The following is a 15863-nucleotide window of genomic DNA, read 5'->3' as shown; positions in this document are numbered from 1 at the left end:
TCCCAATTAAGATCTGGTTACCCTTTTTGTTTCCATGCTGGCTAGTCTATCCTAGGAGTAACAGTTGCACACAAGAAAAATATTAGTAGTAACAATAATAATTGTATATTGCTGTCTTATGAGGCACATGGCCCACCTAGTTTTAGATGTAGTTCCAAAAGCTTCTATTTTTATTGCTGGGAGGAGACCACTACCTCTGACCAAAGAAGGGAGGCCTTCTACAACATGCTTGTCAGTGGTCTGCTCAGAGGTCCATTTTTTAAAAAACCATGGCTTTGTTTCTGTTCTGTTCCCGTCAGGACTTTCTACCGTTTTGAGGCAGTCTGGGACAGTTCCCTCCATAACTCCCTCCTTTTGAACCGGGTGACCCCCTATGGAGAGAAGATCTACATGACCCTCTCAGCTTACCTGGAGGTAAGTTATCTCATGTCCCCCACACTGGTTGGATCTGGAATCAGGTGGAAGAAAATATCTTGACAGAGGGTGGTACCCAGTGTTAGTCCTAGAACACTTGCACACTGGTTTAGTTGAGAGGGTAAACAGCTGCATGGCTCTCTTTTCCTTCCAGCTGGACCACTGCATCCAGCCAGCTGTCATCACCAAGGATGTCTGCATGGTTTTCTACTCTCGAGATGCCAAGATTTCACCCCCTCGCTCACTGCGCAGTCTCTTTGGCAGTGGCTATTCCAAGTCCCCAGATTCGTAAGTTGAATAAGTTGTGTCATGTATGAGCATTGTGGGCTGAGGGGTGTGGATTCTGAATGGATCAGCTTGCTGTTCTGCAGGGATTGTTGATTAAAAGAAGTGTGGAGATGGGTGTCTCCCAGTGGTATTGTGATCCAGGGTCACTGAGGGTCTGCAGTAGGGTCCCTGTCTCCAGTGTTCTGGAGCCACCCAGTCAGCATGAAAGGAGAGCTTTTTAGCCACTGAGAAGAGAAGAATTCTTCTCATCCTTTGTGCTCATTGGAGCCAATCAGAGTGAAAGGAGGTGAGTCAGCTGCTGAGGATTGGCTCCTGGGCTCACTCTGGAGAAGGCACATGGGAAGAACACCAAGCTGTTATTGTTCTATAGGCTCCAAAGCTAAGCATTTGGGAACACTGAAAACACTAGGTGCTTCAGTTTCAAGAGAATGGTGTGCACATTTGTTATATTTATGACATTTCCATACCACCTTTCATTTGATAGGACAGCTTATAATATAAAAGCACAAAAATGCATACCATAGTAACAAACAAAACACCTCCCCCCAAGTTTCAAAGGCCATAGATTGTTTAATTAGCCAAGGTGAGCCTCCCTGGGGAGAGCATTCCAAAAGTGAGGAGCCACTGCAGAAAAGGCCCATTCTCGTGTTGCCGCCCTCTGAACCTCTCATGGAGGAAGCACACGAACAAGGGCCTCAGATGATGGTCGTGGTTGGTTACATATAGTGGAATTTCAAGGAAAACACAGCTTAAGTCAGTCTGAAAGAAGATATTGAAACACTCCAAATCATTTGTCCAATACATGCACAGAAAATAGTAGATCTAGCTGAAAGGCAACCCACAGAGATCTGCCTTGACCATTACAATACAACCCTAATTATTATTGTAATCTTAGTTTAATGTAATGAATTTGTAGTGTAATGAATTCCTATCTGTAGTGTGAGTGTGGGTGGCATATATATTCATGTTTAGGATATATCCTATTTATCTACAACAAGCCTGGAGTGGGGAACCTGCCATCCTTCAGATACTATCGGACTACAACTCCCATCAATCCCAGCTAGCATGGTCAATGGTCAGGGATTAGAGCTCCCTCTGTTTTTTATTTAAACCAGACCTTTTCATTCGGAACCATGAGATTCTGGACTCTGCTGGCTGGAGCTGATGGACCTTGTAGTCCAAAATCTTTTGAGGGTACCAGGTTGGTGAAGGCTGCTTTACCTTCTTTATATCTGAAAATATTATTTTATTTCCTCTGCTTTATTCTGTGCAAACAGCAATCGAGTCACTGGGATCTATGAGCTGAGCTTATGCAAGATGGCAGACACAGGAAGCCCAGGTAAGAGGAAGGCACAGCTTTCCACATTATCATAAAAGTGTGCAAGCAGTCACATTCATCTTCGTTGGTTTATTTGCTATATTTGTTTATTCTGCAAAGGCACTTTTCATTTTTTAGAACATTCTGAGGGTCAGGATGGAAAAGGGAGAAGAAAACAATAAGCAAACTGAGGCAGCCCAAACTTTCATAATGTTACATAATGAAGTGATATAATGACCAGATGGAATGGCCAGTGTAGGACAGTTCTTGTGGGGAGGGAGAGCTGAAAGGTTATTGGCCCCAGCCAGACCAACAGAGGAGGCCTCCCTTATTGGCTGCTGATGAGAGAGGAGGAGCCAAACAAATGTCAGCTGGTCCTTATCAGGTCGACAGAGAGGGCTGTGGTCTCACCTGGTTGAGCTGCAGCCAGGTGGTGCTATTTATTGTGTGGGAGTATGACAGGGAGGAAACAAGGAAACCATTGAGGTGGCCAAGAGTTTTGGCAGGAGCGCGAGGTATGGCTTGTGGGGTGAACAGGGAGTGGCGATGTCGGCTCCTGACCACCGGTATGAATTCTTTTGGGTGACTGTTAACTTCAGCCATTTCATTGCTCAGGGATGCAGAGGAGGAGGAGGAAAGTCCTGGACACTTCTGTGGCCTATGTCCGTGGAGAAGAGAACCTGGCCGGGTGGAGGCCCCGTGGAGACAGCCTCATCCTGGAGCACCAGTGGGAGCTGGAGAAGCTGGAGCTGTTGCACGAGGTACATGTTGAGCAGTGACCTCGAAAGAACCGGCCTTTGGGATTTCTGCAAGTTCCAGCTTTGTCATTTACCACCCACCCGTGAGACGTAGCGGCCAAAAGCTGCCAGTTGAGCTGCCTGTTACTTATTTAGCTGCCTTGTAATCTCCACATGCTTCCCTTCACTACTTAGCTGTTCTGATTTGGGGTCTCAGTCCCCAAATCCTTGGAACAAACATTGTATGTGGTTTGGCAGGGATTTAAGAAGAGTTTGTGATGCAGAAATCAGAGAGAGGAAGACCACCTTGGACACTGTAATGGCTTTTCTTCAATTAACCACACCAGGTGTGATGTTTAAGTCAGCTTTATTTTGGTTATAGCAACAGCCACTGGGGAATGAATTCCAAAGACCTCTATTGATAGATCAATTTCTGTAAGCATACATATTAACATATCTAAGCATGTGTGTGCTTTCTAGGTCAACAGGCAGAGGTCACAATTAGGTATTTAGGCAATGAACTTATCAGAAGAGCAAAAAGTAACAACACAGGAACAGAGGAAGAACAAGGCCATAAACCTATCCATCAGTGTCAGCAAATTCCTTCACACGTCTTCACAGATGTCTTGATTCTTTCTACATCATCTTTTCCCCAACATCATAGAATTATAGAGTTGGAAGGGGTCCCACAGGTCATCTATTTCAATCCCCTGCAATGCAGGGATCTCACCTAAAGCATCCATGGCAGATGGCTATCCAAATTCTGCTTAAAAACCTCCAAGGAAGGAGAGCCCACCAACTTCCAAGGGAATCCATTCCACTGTTGAACAGCTCTTACCATCAGAAAGTTCTTCCTGATGTTTAGGAATCTCCTTTCTTGTAACTTGAATCCATTGGTTTGGGTCCTACCCTCTGGAGCAGGAGAAAAGCAGCTTGCTCTATCCTCCCATGTGACAGCTAGATATCTGAAAATGGCTGTCATACATCTTAAGCTATCTATCAGTGTATGTATCAATAATTTCTCCACTGCAGCTGATACCATTTCTCTTGCTCTTCAGGTCGAGAAGACTCGCCACTTCTTGCTGCTGCGGGAGAAGCTGGGTGACAGCATCCCTAAGTCCCTGAGCGACTCGCTGTCCCCCAGCCTCAGCAGCGGGACCCTCAGCACCTCCACCAGCATCTCCTCCCAGATCTCCTCCACCACCTTTGAGAGTGCTGTCACGCCCAGCGAGAGCAGCGGCTACGACTCAGCAGACATTGAGAGCCTGGTGGATCGGGAGAAAGAGCTGGCCACCAAGGTACAAAGCCCATGTCCACAGTGCTGCAGCTGAATACCAGAAGGTGTCAAGGTTTTATTCTCTGATGAAGGTTAATCCCAGAGAGCACCCAAGGCTACCCCACAAACATCCTGTCTCAGCAGGGAATTTGAACCCAAGCCAGCAGCCTTTTGTTTCTACACATCCTGTTGCCACCCCTAACTTTTGAATACCTAAAACCAGCAAAACACACAAGCTGCCCCACTTGCTACACAGCTTTGGAGGCTTATGTGGGTCTGAAACATTTTTGCTGCTGGGGTGTGAATGGATGTGATTAGCTAGCGTCTGGCATTAAATACATGGAACCCTCTTGCAAAATCTTTTCAAGACCACACATTTTTTTCTGGTCTACAGGACAGTGGAGGGTGGTCCACTGGGGATAATTGGGCACTATCCCCCCCCCCAACTCAACAAGTTCCCATTTATTTACATCTTCTTAGAAGGAGGCTCTGCCTGTCATAGACTTTATGTTCACCTGTTGTAGCTTTCACTGCCTTGTGCTGTACCAGTTCTGAGGGGCACCATCCACCACTGCAGGAAGACCACATTTGACAGCCTCCCAGCGGACCCAGCTGTGGGTTAGGTTGAAGGCCAGCTGCTTCCCATCTCCTCCTTTGTCCCCAGTGCTAACAGAGATGCTTCTTTCTTCTCTTCTAGTGCCTGCAGCTTCTTACTCACACTTTCAACCGTGAATTTAACCAGGTCTACAACAGCATCAGCGATTGTAAGGTAGGTTTGCAAAACATTAAGAGGAAAAATGCAGACATTTAGCACTGGGGTGGAAATGCTCAAACTACTACTCAGCAGACATTGAAAGCATGATGGATCGGGAGAAAGAGCTTACCAACAAGGTACAAAGCCCACGGCAGTGTCCAAAACACTGAGTTTGAAACCAGTGTCCTGTGAGATTTCTTGGGGCTTCTGTTTGACCACCCCATGCAGTACTGTTCATTTATTCTTTTATTTAAAAATCCTGGCAGGCTCTGTAGAGCTCACCACCAGCCTCTTGTGCTCTTCCAGCTGTCCGATATCTCTCCAATTGGGCGGGACCCGTCGGTATCAAGTTTCAGCAGCGCCACCCTCACGCCTTCCTCGACCTGCCCCTCCTTGTCTGATTCAAGATGCAACTCAGTGGATCAAAAGTGAGTTGGTTGCCACCAATGATACATGTCCTGCCTCCACTGACAGAGGCAGGATACCCCCGAGTTTTCTGGGAAGCACAAGTTGGCAAAGTGCTATTGCCCTCAAGTTCTGCTTGAGGGTTTTCCCAGAGGCACCTGATTGGCCACTGCGAGGACAGCATGCTGGACTAGATGGGACTTCGGACAAATCCAGTAGGGCTCTTCTTATGAGCTGATAGATGTTTGTTTCTTTCTTCTAAGCTTCTGTCCCTCAGTAGGCAATCTGTAGCCCTCTTCAGGCCTACTGAGCTTTTCCTCTGGTCTGTGAACTTATTTCACTCTTTCCCACTGGTCATTACTTTCCCTCTGCTAGTCCTGGTACATCCAGACACTGGGCAATGCTAGGGCCTCGGGGGGTCCTTGAATTGGTAGGGAAAGGGCCAGACCTCAGTGGTAAAGCATTGGTTTTGCATGCAGAAGGTCCCAGGTACAGTCCCCAATGACATCTCCTAGTAGGGTTGGGAAGAGCACCTTGAGTGAAGCCCTGGAGAGTCTCTGCCAGTCAGTGCAGACAGTCCTGAGCTAGATAGACCATTGGTCGGGCTTAGTATAAGGCAGCTTCCGATGCACCTAAGTTACTGGCCACCTTTGGGCAGCTGCTCAAGAGGTGGAGCTAGCTTATCTGATCATGCCCATACAACTGCTTTTATGTCATTGTTTTCTTTCTGCTTTTCATTCCCATGTAGATTAGTGTCTTGAATAGAAGCAGATGCTCCCAGTCTTTTTGTAGAAGAGACAGGAGAGGCTTATACATATAAACCTAGTGATTTGGCAATACAAGCCAACCAGACCAGTGCCTGAATTAAGCTGATTTCTTTGATTCTTCTGCCTCTCCAGCTGCTTGCTTTGAATGACAACCATTTGTTTTTCTTTCTTAATTAACAAAAGGACCCCAGAAGCAAATTCTCGAGCTTCCAGCCCTGGCCCAGAGGGGGAGCCACCCTTCCAGCTGATGCCACCCATTGAAGCCTCTTACCTGGCGAGAGCAGGCAAAAATGAGTTCCTGAACCTTGTTCCAGATATTGAGGAAATCAGGCCTGGGTGAGACATTCACACTGCAGTAGCTGCTAAAAAATAAAAACCCAACACATGTTCCAGAGCCAAGAGTAAAGCAACAGCTACCCTTTTAGCATTGGGGTGTGCGTATGTGCACAAATATGTGTGTATGCAATTTGTTTCCATATATGTCAATGGGATTTGCAGTCAAGATGAGTATTAGATTGATAGAGGGATTGCCCTTCCTTCCTGCCCTAGTAGCCCAGGGTGGCAAAAAGAGATACAATTTAAAAGCAACGAAAAAAATTCTAAAACAGATTTAAACATTCTAAAACCAGTTACGATCAAAAACATCTAAAAGCAGTTAGTTTTAAAAATTCTAAAAGTAACTACAAACAAAGACATCCTTCCATCCATTGATCTCAGAGTTGCCACAATAATTCTCTTGCTACCTGGGTAAACAGGAATGCTTTCAGATTATACCTCACTAGGGAGGGTGTTCCATATCTGGGAAACCACCACTGAAAAGGGATGTTATCTGCCTCAGGCCTTGGAGAGCTGCTGCCATTGAGCACTAACACTCCTGGGCCTAGCAATCTGGCTCGCGCTGTCTAGGGCTGGTGGGCATTAAAATCCAATGAACACCTGCAGGGTCACAGGTTTCCCCATCCCTGATCTGACACTGCCTAAGTCCAGCCACTTTGAATGGCTTGAAAGTAAGCCTGGGTGAGAATGCATGGCTTAAATTGAGGCTGGGCCCTCCTGGGTGATGGCCAAGGTTCAGAGATGTTGGTAGTTGTAGCTCAGCAACACTGGGAGGGCCACGCAGGTTCCCCACCCCTGTTCAAAATAGTGATGCCTCTGCTGGCTGTTTCAGGATGGTGTTCATACCTTGACTGCCTTGGCCCAGTTGTTGCACTTCATTTTCAATTGAAGGTGCTTGGAGAATGGGTCTAGGCAGGAGAAAACGTTGCTGAACTTTGCTAAGGAGTCTAGAAGGAACCATCTGGCCCTCTTCGTCTGTGAGCAGTGGATTCACTGCATCGCCTGGGGCCTCTTGGAGCCCATCTCCAGCCAGCTCCGTGTCCTTGAATGCTTTCCTCTTTGCCATTTCTTTCTAGCTCTGTGGTCTCCAAGAAAGGCTACCTGAACTTCAAGGAGCCACTCTCCCCATCGTGGGCCAAGCACTTTGTGGTGGTCCGGCGCCCCTACGTCTTCATTTACAACAGTGACAAGGACCCCATTGAAAGAGGGATTCTCAACCTCTCCACGGCTCAGGTGGAGTACAGTGAAGATCAAGAGGCCATGGTGAAGGTCAGTTGAATGGAGGGTGGGGACACTGCAATCCTCCCATAGGATGTGGGTCTATAATGAAAGGGATAAGATCAGCTCCCTAGAGGAAAAGGCCTTTTCAGGCATTCATTTACACCTGCCAGGATGGGGTTGAGAAAGGAAAGAGTTCCACTTTCCCCCCATTTATGTGTGTTCAGGAAGGGGTGAAGGAATAGAAAACCCAGGGGGAAGAGGGAATGGAATATCTCAAAAGATAGCATGGCTGGTTGGTTGGCACTCTATACTGCAACTTTTTATTGCAATCCCCACATTGTGCTACAAGGATGCAGTAGCAGATGTTTCTGTACTCCTTTTTCCTAAATCAAATTGGGGTGATAAGGCTATGAGGGTGCTATACCCCCTCATACACACTCTCCAACACAGATCAGAAAGGATTTGTTTTGGCAGGGCCATTTAATCCACCCAAATCTTGGCCACTGGGAGACAAAGATGCTGCCCTTCCCTGATCCCTTTGCAAACCGGGTATCAAATAGCTGCTTTAAGGGCTTCTGAGGATTTGCTGAGCGACTGCTTGCCTTTGTGATTCTAGACACCCAACACCTTTGCCGTCTGCACGAGGCACCGTGGAGTCCTCCTCCAGGCCATCAACGACAAAGATATGAATGACTGGCTGTATGCCTTCAACCCGCTTCTTGCTGGCACGATACGGTATGGCGGGGAGCCTTCCTCAGCCCGAGGGCCACCTTCCCTTGTGGGCAACCTTCTGTGGTGGGTGGAGCCAGGCAAAAAGTGGGTGGAGTTGTGACTCTTGGGTTACATTCCAGTCACAGAAATTTCTGAAGTTTCCGTCCACAGACACAGCTCCATCCAGGCAAACAAGAAGTGTGATCAGAGTTCAAGGACACGCTCCAGCCAGGCAAAATCCCTTGACAAGGGTGCAGGGCAGGGGGCAGTGAGTGGGGTGGCCAGGAGGTAGGATGTGGTCTGCAGAGAATGCTGAGGGCCGGGTAGATCCATATGTGGCCCCCCAACCCTCAGATTCCTTGTTCCCACAGTGAGAAAAGAGGGTATAAAAATGAGTGCTAGAAAGAGCTGAAGTCTTGCTTATTTGCTCCTCCTGTCTCCCACACAGGTCCAAACTTGCCCGAAGACGCTCAGGACAGCTGAAATATTGAGTCTCTGTGGGGTTCTCACCCGGTTCCCCAGCCCAAATCTCTTAACACGCCTTCTGATATAGATAAAGCGTTACCTCTCATTTCTCTGTGATTCTTGAATTTCTCTCTCTTTCCTTGTATGCAACCCTGTGGCTTTAACATTCCTCGTCTCTCTCGCTGTCTCTCCCCACCCCCATCCTCCCTTCAGCACTTTCTCCAGCTATTCTAAACCCCACCACCATCTTTTTATCACCCCTCCCCATGCACATACCTGTGCTGAAAATATTATTAGTAGCATGTGGCCAAACTGAAGAAAGTAACAAGGGGGAGGGGAGTGTTGGTGGTGACTTTCCAATTTATATGCACGACTTTTGGGGGCAAAAAAAAAAGAAGGGACACCCCCTTTTTTGTTTCTCTGGATGCCCTTTTTCTTCATTCCAATTGACTTTGTGCTACTCTCTGTGATGTGTTTGTCTCTGTCTGGAATACTTTTGTTTTGGAAGTCTCTGCACTGCTGCTGCTTTCAAGGCGAGGTCCTCTGCACATGGGCGAATGCAGCTCTTTGTCCACCCCCTGGTCACACCTGGAGTGTGACCAAGATATTTCATATCTCCTTTTGTGAAAGCAGACTTGCTGGCAAATTTGGACCACTTTCCCACCCTGCCTACTTTGGCTTTTAAAACTTGTTACTTTAAATTTTTAGATTTCAGGGCCGCCTCCCTGCCTCATGGCTCACGAGGCTACAGCCAGACAGGGCTGACCCAAGACATTTTGTCCATCCCCGCACCCCAGCCATTCCACATTCAGAAGCCAACTTGAATCTTTCTTCAGTGTTGGCAGGACCAGGCAATTGCATCTGCTGGCAGCAAGCTAGCTTAGAGGGCACGTAACAGGCTACAGTGGCAAGCACACACACACACACACACACACACACACACACACACACACACACACACGGCTCTGTCCCCCCAATACATCGCCACCACTTCCTGCCCCCAGTTGATTGCATCCAATGTTAGTCCTACTCAGAGTAGACTCACTGAAATTAATGGACAGTTAATGTAAGTTGATTTCAATGGGTCTGCTCTGAATGGAACTGAACTGCTTGCAACTCTCTTGCTTTGGCTGCCTGAGGCAGCTGCCTCGCTCTGCCTATTGGTTGAGCCGGCCTTTCCAAGCCATCACTTTTTGGAGTGCACTAGGCTCTGCTTTCTTCCCCTTGGCCTGTGCATCACTCAATGCAAGCAAATGAATGAAACTGCCTTTCGGATGCCTTTGATGCCCAGGTGCAAAAACCGTGCATTGCACGGGGAGATTGAGATTGATGGTTCCCGCCCTTGTGGTCTTGCTGTGCATTGAGATGGGCCCCCATTGGCCTGAGCACATGTGTCACGGGCCCAAAGATAGCTGGCTGAGCTGCGAAAATCCAGCTTGACCAATGCTGGTCCCTTCTGTGCCAGAGTTCTTCAGTAATGTGAGGCTGGTCCTGTCGTTAGGCAGAGCAATTTGACCTTCACAGGCAGGTGGTTTTTGGTGGGGATGGGGCAGTGGCAGTTAGGTTAACACAGAGGACAGAGCTCTGGGTTTGTGCCCACGTGGGCTGCTCTGCTGCCCTGCTTCCCTCAGGCACCATGAATGAAACCTACAATCCCCAGCTTCTGCACATAGGAAATATGGGGCGAATTGTCCTTTGCTTCAGGTAGCAGAATGCTTCTGGCCACCCCCATTTTCCCATCTGTGTCTCTCCAGAAGAGTCCAGAAGGTTACACCCCCCCCCACTGCTCCACTTTCCTCTTAGTCGGAACTATGCAGGATATCTCTGATGGCTCCTTTAAGAACAGGACAAGGGCTTTGAAAATTGGGATTCAGTGTGGTTGTATCCTCTTGGAAGAAGGGTTTTTTAAAACTTTGCAAAAACTTGGCTTTTGTGGGGTATTGCTTTAAAACCCACCAGCTCCTCCCAATAAATAAGTAAGTAAGTAAGTAAATAAATAAATAAATAGACTCTTTTAAAACCCCCAAATCATTATACACTTTTTTTTTTTTTTAAAAAAAGCCAAATCAAGATAACCTTTGCCAGCCTGGTGCTCTCCAGATGTTTTGGATGCCAACTTCTACCAGCCAGCACAGGGCTGATGGGAGTTGTCCAAAACATATGGAGGGCATCAGGTTGGCAAAGGTTGAGATGTGAGCAAAAGAGCTGTATTGGGGTCCTTGTGCTTCAGGAAGAGGATTGAAACAAAACGAGCTCCCTACACCTCTGCTTTCTGCTGCGTACAAAACATAGAATCTGAACTAACAAACCTGTTTACATGCTTTCCCTTTTTAATTGTTTTGTGTGTCTGAGTAGGAGAGGTTTTTAATTTAGGAACAAATGCCCCTCTCTGGAACTCTTCCACTCATCCTGCAGATTGTAAACATTTTGGGCAATTTGGTAGCCAAGGTAGGTTCACTTTATGCTGGCATGAAGCAGTCAGTCTCACCTAGGTATACTGGGTTCTAGGTCTCCCTACATAAATGCTCATGTTCTAGATGTCTCTTAGGTCTAGTTTTGTGGGAACACCGGCTGAGATTTTTAACTAGTGTTTGGGGCTGTGCCACTTGAGATCACAAGCTGGGGCCCTGCACAAATAGATGCTTGTGCCTATCAAAATAGTTCCCTGAACATAGAAAACCAGAATATTCTAACCCTTTCCCCTGACATGCTAGCTTTTGGCATGCTTGGAATTATTTTACATGGAGGAGCATTCCATCATGCAGGCCTATGTCTGAAGTCTGGAGCGGTGCAGACAGACCTCATGCTCTGTATGTAAGAACCACAATTAAGCCCTTCTTGAGCTCCCCACTAAGATTCTAAGTTTCCCTTTCTTGTGAGGTGAACTTGTGTTGTTAGGCTGATTTTTCTTCAGTGGGGCCATCTTTGCCCTCCTCTCTCTCCTTTCCAAGCTGGCTTTTACTCCTGTGGCTCACTGTGATTAAGGAGGTGATTTAAAGAGCAATTTCAACCTTGTGGTTCAGAGGAACCAAATTTGCATGTTGGCATTTTTTTATGCAGCTTATAAAAGCCATCTAGTTGGGGGTCAGCTCAGGGAGGAAGTTTACCTACAAACCACAGTACTGAACAGAGACATGCAGGCTTTAAGCACCATAGGATTTTTTTCATCAACAGAGCAACCTCGCTGCATTATTTTTGGGGGGTGGCGGAGAAAATGTTTTAGGCTCTGCCGTGTGACATCAGGGAGTGTGCAGTGGTGCAGCACCAGGACAGATGGGGCTCTCTTTAACATTACCCTCCTCTCTTTCTCTCTCTCATATAACTAAGTGCTTGGGTTGGAACTCCTCCTGACACTTTCTGTGGGTCTTGTGTACAACCTCTGTGCAGGGAAAAAAGGGACCATCCTTGGAGGCCCAGATCATGGCATGGGGTCTGTTTGTTCAATGTACTCTGATTGTGTAAGTCTCAGCATAGTGATTAACGTTCCTTATACAACGGACACACTCCTCACTGCCAACGCGTGTGCGCATCGATCGAGGCTGCTGGTTCAGGAGCTAAGCCGATTGTGCGATGGTTTTAATGATGGACTTAAAAGGTTTTATGTGGGGTGCTAAGTTGCCGTATCTGCTGCCTCTGACCAGTAACAAAAGTGGGGCGAACTGTGTGGAACCGGGAAACACCCCCCGGGAGGACATTTCCTGGAAATATTATGTGTACACTAAGATAACTTTTTAATGTATTTGTTTTATTGTTTAAACTCGGAACAAAACTAGCCTGCAAAGTCTTTGCTTTGGTGAACTATGGGTGGACTATAAATAAGCATTAAGGGGCTCTTCTTAAGCAGGAAGAGCAAGTGGATGGTAGTGGAAACCAGGTGTGTCATAGCATACTTATAAGCTGGGAATTGTAGTGTCTTATGTAAAGGTCATATGTCTACTAGGTCAGCTTAGGTTGGTTTATATATGTAGCTCAGGTCGGCAAGAGGGCAAACATCCATTCTAAGCCACTGCTGCATTGGCCATTACAAGAGCAGAGCTGTAATCTGCTTTGGAAACAAGGTGACACAAAATTGTTATTTTTTCTTTTCACAGCCGGTCCCTGGTCAGGCACTGTGAACAGTCCCTTGCCCATTATAAAATAGTTCCTCTTGGCCAGGTGTCCCCCAAGCAAACAGAAATGAAATATTTTCCCTTGCATCTTAAATTTGGTCCTAAGTTTTCCAAATTCCAGGAAAGAATGTGAACTATGGCGAAAGGAGAGGGTGAGAATCCAACCAGAGAGGTGCCAAAGCTCTGTTCACTGTCACAGTCCTAGAGTCAGCCAGCTCTTAGGACCCGCCTACCTTCTGGAGGCTCTGCCCCATGCCATGGGCCAGCCAACCCACAGAGCATGGGGCTGCAAACACAGAGCAAGCTTTGAGATCACCTTTCACCTCCTGGTGGGATTTCCACTTTTCTCATTCAAAGAAACATTTTTTTCCTAATGAAAGCAAAAACTGACCACGCTGGGAGCTGTAATGTTGGAACTTGAAAGTCATATATATACTAGTTGAATCATAACCTTATGAACCTTTTAATATGGGTTTTCGTTTGAAGCAATGCACTTTAACCTTTCAAGCCAGTGTCCCCATTCAGGATGTTACGGAAGGGGGAGGGGGTGTCAGGCTCCAAACCTGTGGGAAGGTTTCTCCAAACACCCCTCCCACAAATCCCCCTGAGGGCATTTCAAAGCAAAGACTTTATTCGCTGCTGCTTTACTGTCTAATAATTTACAGGGAATATTTAATTTGTTTTTGTTTTTAAAGTATATATAAAGTAATGTGTATTTATGCATCTGTAGTTTATATTGCACACTAAAAGCAGGACGTCCTCTGGGCTGATCTGCCCCTTGGCATGTACTGCCGTCACTTAATACTGTCTGTTATTGCCTATGCATCAAGTGGTACAGTCCTCCTCTGCATTAACAGCTGGCTGGATTTTTGTCATTCTCTTGGTTTTGTTTCTTTTTAACATGCTGCTTTAAAAGAACGGGAATAAAACTAATTTTTTTTGCTGCTCTGAGGGTTTTTTTGTGAATGTATGTGAAACTGGACTTCACCTCGTGCGTGTGGGTATCGCATTACTCCACAATGGCTCACTTCACCTTCACCTTCACCCTCGCCCTCCTCCCCAAGTCCACAGACCCGTCAGTCCTTCTGACGTCACAGGAATGTATCCAGATTTGTGCTTCCTTATACTAGAAACATCAGCCATTGGTGGAGGGTGGGGCAGAAGCAGACGTTTAATTTCTTTGGTTCAGGAGGCCATTTGCAAGTTTGAAGTGCAGCCACTGATGACCAGTCTGATAATACTTGAAAGAAGTCTTGTGGTTGTGCTGGTGTTCGTTTTAAGGCCTGTACCCTTTTTTGTTGTTGTTGAGCAAGAGGGACAGCCCCTGTCTCTTGGTGAAAGGGGAGGAGTTGTTCCGCCTTCTATATGGCTGACTCGTGGGCCTCATCCAGGGAGGCTCTGAATGATGTCTGCTAAAGCTAGAGAAGATTACATGTGCTCATCCCACCCAGAACAGTTCTTGTGTGTTGTTTTCCTTCCCCCTATTTATTGACAACCTAAATTCCATGTGCTTTCCGCATACACGTCTTTCTCATTGGGCATTTGTATGTTTAAGTGGTTCCTTCTTCCCGATGCCCACAGACAAACATGCGCCTCGTCAACACAGACCACCCCTCCACCAACCACAGTCACCTGCACAACATAGGTGGCTTTCTGGAACCGATCCCTTACCCCTTCTCTTTCATTTTTAAAATTAAAAATCAGTCTTTCCCTGGTTGAAAGGAATACATTCACAACACTGTACTTTTTTTATTAACTGACTTTGTTTTGTCTTTTTCTGTTCCTTCCCATGTTTTATTTTGTAAATATATCTGATGTTCGGAGCTTGGGTATACAAAATGTAAATATAGTTCATGTATTTGTACTAATTCTGATCCATCTTGCTGTATAGCCTTTAGGTGTGCAATGCAGATAACAATATCTAACTCCGTGTATGGCAAGCTTGCACCACTGAACTGTTAGTGAACGAGGTGAAAAAAAATAAAGATTAAAAAGCCAGTGGATTAAACGAATTTCAGCTCCGTGTGTCTTTTCTTACCTCCTCTTGCAAGAGGCTATTTGGGCCCCTCCAAATTGGTGGTTTTGTTTGTTTGCAGGTGTATCCTGCAATTTATTATCCGGGGTTTGAATGCACAATGACTCTGAAAGGGCACCAGATTCCCCCTCCTCTATACCAAGAAACTAAGTCCATCCTGCTAGCCTGCCCAGCCCTACCTTAAATAGCCATGAGACATAAGCAGAGCTGCTGGTCAGGCCAATGGCTCATCTCACAGTGGCCAATTAGATGGGGTGGGGAGGGAAAGAACTTTCTATTCCAGGTTGAGGTCCTTGGAGAAACCATGGAATGTAAACCTAACAAATGAATTAATTTAAATAAGTAAAAATACATCTGGTATCACCAGCCTGAGATCTTCACCTAGTGCTGAACTGTTACCAGAAAGCTCACTCCCAGCATTCAGGACCAGTAGAACTGGAAAAGCTCTTAAGCTCTGCTGGCTTAGTACTTGGTAGAGCAGTGCACTTTTGAAACCACTAAAAACAACTGAGGGAAGGGGAAAGAGAATGTCCATACATGTTTTGATCTGCTCTTCTTTTGTAGCTATTAATATGAGGGGGAAACAAAGAATAGCTATGATTAGCCATCACTCATCATCTTGGGACTTGAAAGGTGCTGCAGTGAGGATGCTAGCTACACCCTTAACACAGTGCAGTTAAACCATGGAACTCGCTCCTAAAGGAGACAATGTTGGTCTCCAAACCAAGTGACTTTGAAAGAGGATTAGACAAATTCATGGAGAGGGCTATTGATGGCTATTGCTCTCCTCCAAAGTTGCTGGAAACCACAGAAGGGGAGAATGTGCTTGTGTTCAGGTCCTGTTTGCCTGCTTCCCATAACAATCAGTGAATCAAGTTAGGCTGAGAGACTATGACTGACCCAAAGTCACTGAGTAACCCTGGTCACCCAGGCCCTAAGCCAACAAACCACTACGCCACATACCGGCAAATCCAGGTGACCCAATTACAGCTGATGGGGAGGTATTGCGCAACAAGCTCATTTCCCC

The 15863-nt window shown here is 46.5% G+C and overlaps 1 protein-coding gene across 8 annotated transcripts in view; it reads left to right on the top strand.

Annotated features, from left to right (window-relative positions):
- The window catches only part of KIF1B (kinesin family member 1B), a 136283-nt gene extending 121470 nt beyond the window's left edge, over window positions 1-14813 (top strand). For all 8 annotated transcript variants that reach the window (XM_081870711.1, XM_081870708.1, XM_081870710.1 and 5 more), the window contains 11 exons: window positions 300-414; window positions 569-702; window positions 1980-2041; window positions 2636-2781; window positions 3816-4055; window positions 4731-4802; window positions 5094-5215; window positions 6143-6295; window positions 7372-7564; window positions 8133-8251; window positions 8676-14813. In XM_081870711.1, the coding sequence (XP_081726837.1) occupies window positions 300-414; window positions 569-702; window positions 1980-2041; window positions 2636-2781; window positions 3816-4055; window positions 4731-4802; window positions 5094-5215; window positions 6143-6295; window positions 7372-7564; window positions 8133-8251; window positions 8676-8718 (1399 nt within the window). In that variant the 3' untranslated portion in view covers window positions 8719-14813. The remainder of the gene's footprint in view (window positions 1-299; window positions 415-568; window positions 703-1979; window positions 2042-2635; window positions 2782-3815; window positions 4056-4730; window positions 4803-5093; window positions 5216-6142; window positions 6296-7371; window positions 7565-8132; window positions 8252-8675) is intronic.
- The last annotated feature ends 1050 nt before the right edge of the window (window positions 14814-15863 follow it).

Source organism: Podarcis erhardii (genome assembly GCF_964252035.2).
Source record: "Podarcis erhardii genome assembly, chromosome: 7".
NCBI classification, from domain to species: Eukaryota; Metazoa; Chordata; class Lepidosauria; order Squamata; family Lacertidae; genus Podarcis; species Podarcis erhardii.
Note: the sequence above shows the minus strand (reverse complement) of the source record. Positions and strands in the feature narration are given on the sequence as shown.